Raw genomic sequence first — 10,189 nt, 5'->3', positions numbered from 1 at the left:
CTAGACAGGGGATTAGCCAATTATAGGTTGTATTCATTCAAACACACAGTACAGCAGTAGTCCTTGCAGACACACCTGGCGGAGATCTGCAGTTTACAGAGAGCACCTCATCTCATTTGCGTTATTGCACATATACTCATCTTCACCTCTGCCGTTCTCTTCCTCAAGTTTCAGGAGCTTATATATTTGACTTTATTACACATCTCTTTCAATTAATACTTTTAATGAACAAGGGTGTCACATTAATGACACAACGCCTAGTCGTTAATGTTGCATGACGGGCACAACTGGACCTGTGAGACCCTTTATCCTTTGTGTGTGTGTGTGTGTGTGTGTGTGTGTGTGTGCGCGCGCGCATGTGCTGTATACACTCAATGTGCCTTTGTGTGACTGAAAGTTTCCCCCGTTTAATTTGGTGTCCATGGCCCTTACTTTTTACAAAGACAATGTTGCCTTTTTAATTTTGTTTGCAGTTATCGACAATAAGTGCTGAGAAAAACGCTCAGTGCTGGTGGGGACAATGGAGGTAAACACAGGGGTAAATAATCAAGGGTATTGGCATACAGCAGACAAAAACTGTTGCTTGAAAATCGCTCAATTATTTTCAAGTTTGTAGGATTCATAGAGTCAATGATTTGTATAGCCTGAAATTACATGTTTGAGCTTGTAAACTGAAATAAATACCACCCACATATAGTACAGTAATAGCCTATTTACCAGTGCTAGATGCTAGATGCGTTTGTGTATTCATTGCGGGGTCACAACACACACACACACACACACACACACCTACTCATCAGTCCTCAGCTTCCAGCACAGCACTGATGGAGGAGTTACAGTAAAGCATATAGTCAACACACAGGATAGATATGGCGGTCCGTTAGCGTTAAGTCCAAGATCTTACTTTACTGGAGGCTTCACAATGAACAGCACAATCCACTTTTTCACTGATTATTTCATGACTGATGAATAAAAGATTGAGCCCTCTATCGATTTTTAAGAATTGCTCATATCAAATCATGCAAACCTCCTAAATGGTTTGTGACAAGTTATATTCCTTCCAGAAAATGAATCAAAGTTTTTCATTGCGCAATCATTTATATTCAAGAGTTTGGGTATGGATGTCTTGTAGTGGTATACTGTGGGTACGTGTGTTCACCATTTAAGGTATTTAACTCTGCTATATATCTGATTTATATCTGTTGTGTACACACAAGACTTATGATGAGGCCTCTCACACATTTCATCTCGCATCATATCACATATAGATCCACTTTATCATTGGCATTCAAACCGACACAGTTGTTTGCGATTGTGCTAATGAGCCAATTATATACGATACAAGCCAACTCAAACAGCAAATGGAATAAATCAAGCGTTAACGTTTCGTCATGTAAAACAAACCCCGTACCGATCAGCTGTGAGCTTGAGATCAGAGGACATGCATTTACAAGATGGGTGAGTATTACTTGCTGTCTTCTGACATTATTTTAACCTATTTTAAAACAGAAAAGATGTGTTTGATATTGTGATATTTACTGGATATTACAATATAGCTAACAACAAGCAGAAAGCTCCATGGCAATCTCCCTCCAGCCAGCTGTCAATTTAGGTTTTTTGTAGTGAAACGAGGAGAACTCCTCGTTTCACCGTCACCACCGTCACCAATCAGCTGTTCCTCATCCATTGCTGTGGTTTTAAGGCCAGTGACAGGAATTACACCCCTAGCAACCCAACCATGTACTGAATCGAGAATTCGAATTTGAATCGGGAATAGTTTTGAATCGGGAATCCAACGAGTCGAACCGATGCCCCAAGAATGAAAAGCGAATCGTGAAACACTGAAAGATTCACGGTGCTCATGCGGATGCTTGGTTGGTGTCACCGACTGAGGGTTGTAGCTGATTTAATGATAAGAGTTTTAATCCTGCAATTATTGAAAAGTTCCTCCATATCCATGTGCCGACAATTTCAAGTTGATTTGGCATTGCACATTGGCGGGCATATGCAAGGTTTTATAACTCTTCAATATTGCTTGCCGTACACGTACATTTCCTCATGTGTACAGAAACTTCAGCGTGGAGCCATACGCGCTGTTTTGTGGTTTGGACTCCTGCTCTGAATGGGCTACACTGTGGACTCAAATGAGTGACCACAAAGTCATCACTTGTTAATAATGCTCCAAGTAGAGCAAGAACCAAAAACCTCTTGTATGAAAATCGTCAATCAGTTCTTCTTTATCAGTGATATGCAGACCACATTTTTTACATGTAATTTTGATGCAAGCCCAAACATTGGATATTGAAGTATTTTATCTTGTTTTATCTTCCATTTTTTTTGTGTGTTTATGTTCTCTTTGCTGCTTCTTATCTCTGTATTTTCAGCTACAGCTGCACTCACTGAACAAGAGATGTTCCCCTTCAACGTGAGTGGTTATATAAACATTTAATAATAAATCAATAGCGTGAAATAGTGAGAGCAGCTTTCACAGCATCCATATCTCTGTCAGTTTAATCTCTCCTTCCTTGAATGCGTACAAAACAGTCAATCCAATGGTAGCCGGAGGCTTCAAACACTCCTAATCCCTAATCCAAAATCTAGGGCAGATTAAGAGGAATCCAGGGGACTCCAGTCCTCCAGGGAGGCAGGGATGCATACATGGATGATGGGGTTGTGGATAGAATAGTTGGACAAAAGGATGGGAGGATAGTTTGAAAGAAGAAGGCTGAATGCATCCTTGTCATTGCTGTGAGTAATTTGAACAATTTAATGTATTATCGAGAGAATGATACAGGACTCTCCTCACAAGTTGACATTTATTGATGAAGTAAAAAAACATCTGTACTCGGTTAATGACCCAGATATCCTTAAATGCTATGAGGGATAACCAACTGGTACCCCTCCACAAGCTTGATGTGAGAGTTATCGGATCGATGGCTGCCTGAGGTGCCCATGACAGGCATGATGGCAGATTACCCCCCTCTTCATCTGTCTGTCGCTCTGTGAGACCCCCCACCCCCCTCTGCATCCCCCGCCCGCCCTGTTAGGCACATCTCGTCTCTTTCGCCAAGGTAAATCCCAGACGGTAGATGCGCGTCCGAGCAGGCAACCGCTGCTGCTCATAGTTGCTGCCTCTTGCGCTCTCTCGCTCTCTCTCTCTCCTGGATCTCCTCCTTGTCTCTCATTCCCCCCCTTCCACTCTTTCTCTCTCTCCCACAGAGACGCGGCAAACCTCCTGTTCACCAGCCACCTTGCGTGCCGGCGCTGACGCGAGTATCCGCATACGGAGTGCGGACCGCGGAGTGTCGTTGCGCACATCCTCGGTTCATTTTTCTCCTGATCGCCGAGCCTCATTTTCTTTTTTTACCCTCCTGACGCAGAAAGGAAGTGTTGCTTTGGAGCTCTCTTTCATTGTATGCGTTTTAAAGAGCCCTCTCCATCCCAGTCTCTGTCATCTCTACAGGAAACTAGAGACAATTACGGAATATGGTACCTCTCCGTGGTAATGCCATGTGACAAGGCTTTTCGTCATTGGGCATCTCTTTCTCCTCTAACAAAAGTCGGTAGCTTCGTCGGTTTCGTTGGTGACATTCAAAGAGGGGCTAAGTGAAAGAAAGATAAAAAAAAAATTAAAAAGCCTCTGGGCAAAATGCAAGTTTTGGCTGTTGGCTTAGTCCACTGAGGCTGCTGCTGCTGCCGCTGCTGCTGCTGTGGGTTTGGTGATTGGTGCAGCGGGGAAACTGCGTCGCCAAGTCTGAAAGGCTGGGAATCACGGGTCATTACAGCAGGAGCCGCTGTTCAAGACAACGAGGTTTTCCCTCACGCTATCGAATGGTTCCAGATTGATCCACGTAAAATCCAGTTTGCTCTAACGCGACCGACGCTCGGATGCGGGTTGTTTCCTCTGCGGCTCAGCCCACACTATGATTTAATGTTGGGAGGAATTTCAACAGGGTGCCAGTCTGTGACTACCCGGGAGTCTCTACTCGTTCTCCTCTTCAGACGAGCATTATACTCTGACGACAAGATCCAAAATATATCGAGGAAGAGATTAAAGGGAATTTCCTTGACCGCCATACAGATGGACTAAAAGACAGAAGCTTCGGTTCCCGGGATTTTCACTCACTTCGCTCTCCCTCAGAGAGCTTTGGTTCTCTCTTGTTTTTGGAGGAGGTAATTCTGGACAACATGAAAGTTATCTCGGCTCTGTTGCTCGTTGCCGTGTGTTGGAGCCACGAGTGGAAGTCTGCGCTCTCCGATTCAATCATCCACATCGGTGAGTTACTGCGCTTTCTCTCCTCTGACTCGCGGCCACAATAAGGATCTCTGTGCGTCTCTCGGGAAACAGGCGCCCTGTGCTATTTAGTTGCCATTTAGTTGCCACCGATAATGCACATTGACTTATTTGCAGGCTACTCGTAAAATAACGATGTTTTGTACCATTACGGGCATCGTTTGAATGAACTTTGAATTTGAGTTGGGGGGGCTTGAGCATCAATTGCGTAGACTATGTAAACTCTATTATCTCAGGATTGCTTTAAAGTCGCTTATGTGAGGTGGTGAATATCACGAATGGCTGTTTGGGTTGATCTATAAATGCGGGCGCGCAACGTTTCCCCAGAATTTCCTACAACAATTCCCGTGTGCGCACAGGATGCGCGAAAAACAGGTGGTTTAGGATGGCGTGATGTTGTCCTGCATGGCAGAGGGATTACCCACGATGACAGCGAATTTTCCACTTTTTTTCTGAAGCACAATGGCATTACCACCTTCTATCGTGAGCTAGCCTATTGCAGTAAGTGCCAGGGGAGAAGCTTTCCACCGCCACCAGCTTGGTGTGTGGCACTGTTGTGTCGAGCGTATTCTTTCAGGCGACGTAGCAGCACCGAGAGAGAGAGAGAGAGATGCACGCACATGCCAGCAGAAAGATAAGCACCTGTCCACGTTGAAATGTTCCATATTTTAACACACACATCCACACGTTACACATTATAAGCCGCCAATTTCAACCACTGCATTATGCTGCCAGGATGAGAGTACTGGCCTGTTGGATCCATTTAGGGCCTGGCCAGCTGATTTCCAGAGCAGACCTCAGGCCACTTTACCACCTCAACAGGGTTTTCCAAGCTGGATCAGTTGGAGGTCTTCTCTGGCCTGTAGACCAAGCTGATGCTTCATATCCGACTTCCAACAGCAGCGTGGCCAAATGGGCGAGGTTTCACACAGATCAAGTACGTAGTGACTGTGTGTTGTGTCATTTGCAGATCGTGGAAATGCAGGTGGTACCAGGTTGAAACCTCCTGTTGGAGAAACCAAACATTACAGATGATGCCTGTAAATAGTTTTGGCTTCCTGTCATGAAGTTTTGTTTTAAACATATCCATATTAGGTTATACAGACATTTCAGTGCAGTGCAGTATAGGAAGGCTGATGGAGTATTAGTAAAGTCATTCGTTTGCAGAAGCCTCCTCTTACATGCAGGATTGTAGGCTGTGGTGCCGGCCCTACAGGGGTGGCAGTATAATCCACTGGTGAGACAGATCACCCTGTGAATGGATGGTTTGATCTCAGCAGTGGCCACGTGTTCTACAAGTGTCTCACAGCAAGACACTTAAACAACCAGCTCACGGGCTGTTAGTGAGTGTTAGCGATTTGGCATTTTAGACTTACGGAGACTAAGACGGGGATCTTCAGCTATGTGATTTTTAGCTGTCTTCTACAAGAGTAGAAGCTCTCAAATCACGTCCAGTTTGCAACATAATCCATACAAACCCCAGATATATGTTTGAGGAACACATTTAGTGACATGGATAATGAGACAACGCGACTATTCCTCCTTGACCCTGTAATGCAAACCAGGCCAGTGAGTGGTTTCCAATTAGAAGAAAAGACAGTGAAAGCAGTGTGTAGTTTATCGGTTGCCTGAATTTATTACTGTTTAGTTACAACTCCATGTGAGCAGCTTCTCCCCCTGCCTTAGCAAGCATATGTGCATGTATGTGTGGAGAGGACAAAGGATCAGTGTGGGCTGTTAGTTGGTGCGATTTCAGTCATTTCCTTTTCCCCCTCTCACTCTCTACCTTCCACCTTATTTCTAATCAATAGTTCATTTCCCAGCTAGACACAACTTTGTACTACCCCCCACCCCCCCCTCCCCGGAACAAGACTTTATTTTTTTCTCATTCAGCCTCTCTCTCACACTCCATCCCTCCTTATCCTCACTTCTTCAACCGACCTTGGAAACAGCAGATACACCTGGGTATGGCTGCAGTGGAAACAAGGAGAGGAAGGAGTTTATGATTTGCTCGCATTGTTTTCACACATAAGGTGGTGTTGTTTCAAGGAGCAATAAGCCACACTAGTTCCTTTATGTCATCATTTTGCATTTTGCATGAGGAGAATAATGTGTATCCCACTCTTGCAATGCTGAATTGTCCGTCTCTCTCTTTCTTTCTGTGTGTGTGTGTGTGTGTGTGTGTGTGTGTGTGTGCGCACATCATAGCACATCATATTGACTTAGCATGAGAAAGAAATAAAAAAAATACGATACCCGGCAGGAACATCACATTAACATGTCAGAAGTAATCCTTCTTTAATCTCTTTGTTGCTGCTAAAGATGGAATGATGGGAAAAGGAGAGAAAGAGAGAGCGAGACAGGCGAAGGGAGATGTATACCAAATGGAGAGAAGGTGGACTTTGTGTCGGCATCTACTCTTTTTAGCTGTCTGTACTGAAAACCTGTGCCTTCCTCTCACTGAGCAGCCTTTGTTTTTTCAATATTAAGAGCAGTGACCAGCAGATGTTTTCATCTCGCACTGGGCAGGCATCAGATGTGATTGAGCTGCTGGGTATAGCTGGCACCCCCGCCTTGTCTCTCTCGCTCTCGCTCTCGCTCTCTCTCATATATGATCAGCATGCAGACGGAAGAGGGGAGTCCGCTTGTCTCTCGGCCCTTTCTGCATCGTGTGCTGCATGGCAATGGTCCCTCTGCTGCACGAGGATTCTGCACGAGTGTGTTAAAGAGAGTGTGCTGAAGTACGCGCGGTTGTGTGTGTTCGTGATTAGTTACGCTCAGAAAGTTCGCAGTGATTTATGCAGCCATATTAAGTCCTCACTTCGAGGTTGGTCTGCTTTTTAGCCATGCAGTGTGTCATCGTGCATCCACTGGCTAACCATGTATCCTAGATGAGGGGAAGAAGCTAACGAACGAGCCTGGCTCAAATCATGGGTTGTACACTGGCACATACACGTTTTATAGCTACCCATGTGCTTATGGTCTTTGTCTCTTTTTGTTGCTCCTGGCTAGGTCAGTAGAAACACTTGGACGAAGAGGAAGTAGGAGTTCCCCTGATATCTACAGTGTTATACCTGAAGTTTCAGGAGACCCAGTGGTCTTCATTTACCTTGCGATGCATCATCAAATCTGAAAGAGGACACGGTGTGACACTGTGAACAAAAGAACGTCGAGCCAAGGTTTTAGTTTGAATTGGATTCTTTACTGTCAACTTGTTTAGAAAATAATCCGTGCAACACAAGTGCAGTACTTCTTGCTGTGGTAATGTAGGAATACCAAGAGCGAAGCAGAGTTTAGAAGAAACCACAGAACAACTCGATTCCCGAGGGATTTGGTCCAACAGACTGTTACTTTTGTGAGAGTGAGGGATGGACAGAGAGATTATTGGATCTATGCAGTGTGTGCACATGCGTGTGTGCACGTGCGAGTGTGTGTGTGGGGTGGGGGGGTGGCTCTGAAAAAAAGGATTTCTATCATTTAGATGGAAAGAGTTGAAAGACCGAACGAGAGGTTTCCATTGTTTGTGGGGTGAGGAAATAAGGGGGAGAATGAGAGGGAGATTTGTCCTGGCATGGCCTGGTTTTTCTTTCTCTTTGGTGCTATTCCGGTCTTTTCCATGGAGAAGGATTTCTAAACATCTCTGTGTGTGTGTGTGTGTGTGTGTGTGTGTGTGTGTGTGTGTGTGTGTGTGAATGGCTCCTCCTGCCTAGTTTTGTCTACGTGTTTCACAGCTGTCAAGACCGCTTCCTCTTCTGAACTATCAACTTCTGTTTGTGTCTGCGTGCACATGTGCATTTTAATCTGCAGTTATGCACCAATCCAGAAGAGAGGGGGCTAAGCAGTGTGTGTTAAATGCTTCACATCTTCTTATGTATATTATGTGTTGACAGATGTGCTGGTCCACGCTGTCTTTGACTGTGTACATTTAGGGCCTCGTGTTTCTGTGTGCATGAACACTGGTGTTTTATGTATATGTTTCTGTGTTGATTCACAGAGGTGCAACAACTGTGTGCCTGGTTTGTGTGGTTTCAGGGACTTTAGTGCATTGTCTTGTGAAGGAAAGAGTCAGACAGCAGCTCTGACGTCTGTACCTGGTCACTGAGGCAGAACCCTTAACCAGGCCACAGAGAGAAAGGGGGAATATGTGTGTGTCTGTTTCTGAAGTTGAGGTGGACTGACAGGTAGCGGTGTGATTGCTTGTCTGAGGTCGACTGCAGATGTAGGCCAGGAAAGACAGCCCTGCCCCGCCGAAGGTGCTTCGTCTCACCGCCGCAGTCAGTGATGCAGGTAGAACAGGCCAGATGGCCCGGGAAGGACGGCCCTTGTTCCCGGATGATTGTATTGTTTGTGTTTATCCCGTCGACACCCGCCAGAGTCACGCATGCTTAATGTCAGCTGAGGAGAAGAACCTTTGCTTCTACTTTCTACTGTATATGCACGCACACACACACACACACAGATTCTGTCAGGGCACGCTTAAGCTCTGGCTCTGTACTCTGAACATTGTGTTTTAGGGAAGAGAGAAAAGCTAGCTGGTTATATAGGCCGTGGAGTGGCTGCTTTTAGTACAACAGTAACCTCTGGAGGCCTGTTTTAGGACAAAGTTTTCTGTATAAATTAACACAGCATGAATCCATAAATCCCTTCCGTATGTTGAATATGAGACATGCACGCATGGTGATCTGTATTTAAGAAAACCAGAGTGGGGACATTTCACGCTACGCGCAGCTCTCTAGCTTATCACACTGCCTCACACTGAGGAAGTAATCGCACTATTTGGCAATTATTATTCACGAGACGACCAAAATCCAAATACGCCGAACAAACAATGAAACTCAGGAGAATGCTACTATTTGGATGCAGTGAGTGTCTTTGGGTAAGAAATGCTCAGTGTGCATTCGGTCAATGTAATCAGGCTTATGTTTAGAGAAAGTTTGAAGGGAAATAGTATTTACTTGTCAAGGACTAACTTGACTGTCAGTTTTATGCATGTCTTTGTGCATGTGTGTGCAGATTTCAATGGTGCAGTGGTGTGCACGTATATGCGATGATGGTGGTTATCCATTCTGTATGTCCTACCTTCTTGCAGTAGAGTGAATATTTACATCTCTCTTCGATTTTGGTCTTGTCTCTCTGTCTCTCTCGTGAAACAAATGCTGCTTTAGTCTTCCAGTAATCTTCGCTGTGTCTCACTTGGGCAGAGGGTGCCCTACATGTGGATACAATGTTTTTTTTTAAATTTGCGTTAGCATCTCAGGCATGTGTGTGAGCATGTTCATGCGTTAAGGAGTGTGCATACTGCCTGCGCTTGTATGCATCCCAGACCGCTGTCTTTAAGGGTGCATGCCAGCGTGGGTGTGTGTCTAAATTGATGTGTGTTTCATCATGCATATATACAGTATGTGTACGTGAGTTATTTGCTCCCTCTCTTCTGAATCCTTTCCTCTTTGACCAATCACGGTCAGGCTGCTATTCACAGCACTGTAAAACACATAAAGCACAGCATTGGCACGTTTGTTCTACAAAGGGCACGCTGCACATAAACTAAAGCCTGTGCGCTTATACACGCGCACACGCGCGCGCGCGCGCACACACACACACACACACACACAAAGGTGCACAAGAACTACTCGCATATAGGCTCAAAAAAGAAATCGGTGCACTACCACACACATACGACGGGGCGCCATGGCTCAGAATGTAGAGCGATCATCTAGTAATCAGAAGGTTTAGGTTCCCGGTTCGTTCCCAGAGTGAGTGTCCAAGTGTCTTTGAGCAAGACACTGAGCCCCTAACCACCCTTGATGAGCAGGTTGGCACCTTGTATGGCAACCTCTGCCATCAGTGTATGACTGTGTATGTAAATGTGGGAATGTTGGCATGTTGTTAAGGGCT

General features: G+C 45.2%; 1 protein-coding gene across 1 annotated transcript in view; it reads left to right on the top strand.

Moving 5' to 3' along the window:
- Positions 1 to 4,188: 4,188 nt before the first annotated feature.
- The window catches only part of grid2 (glutamate receptor, ionotropic, delta 2), a gene marked incomplete at both ends in the record, with an annotated part of 423,012 nt that continues 417,011 nt past the window's right edge, over positions 4,189 to 10,189 (top strand). Inside the window, one exon of the mRNA XM_079271038.1 lies at positions 4,189 to 4,276. Coding sequence (XP_079127164.1) covers positions 4,189 to 4,276 — 88 coding nt within the window. The remainder of the gene's footprint in view (positions 4,277 to 10,189) is intronic.

Source organism: Melanostigma gelatinosum (genome assembly GCF_949748355.1).
Source record: "Melanostigma gelatinosum genome assembly, chromosome: 6".
Taxonomy (NCBI): domain Eukaryota; kingdom Metazoa; phylum Chordata; class Actinopteri; order Perciformes; family Zoarcidae; genus Melanostigma; species Melanostigma gelatinosum.
The sequence above is the reverse complement of the archived record's forward strand: the minus strand, read 5'-3'. Positions and strand labels throughout refer to the sequence as shown.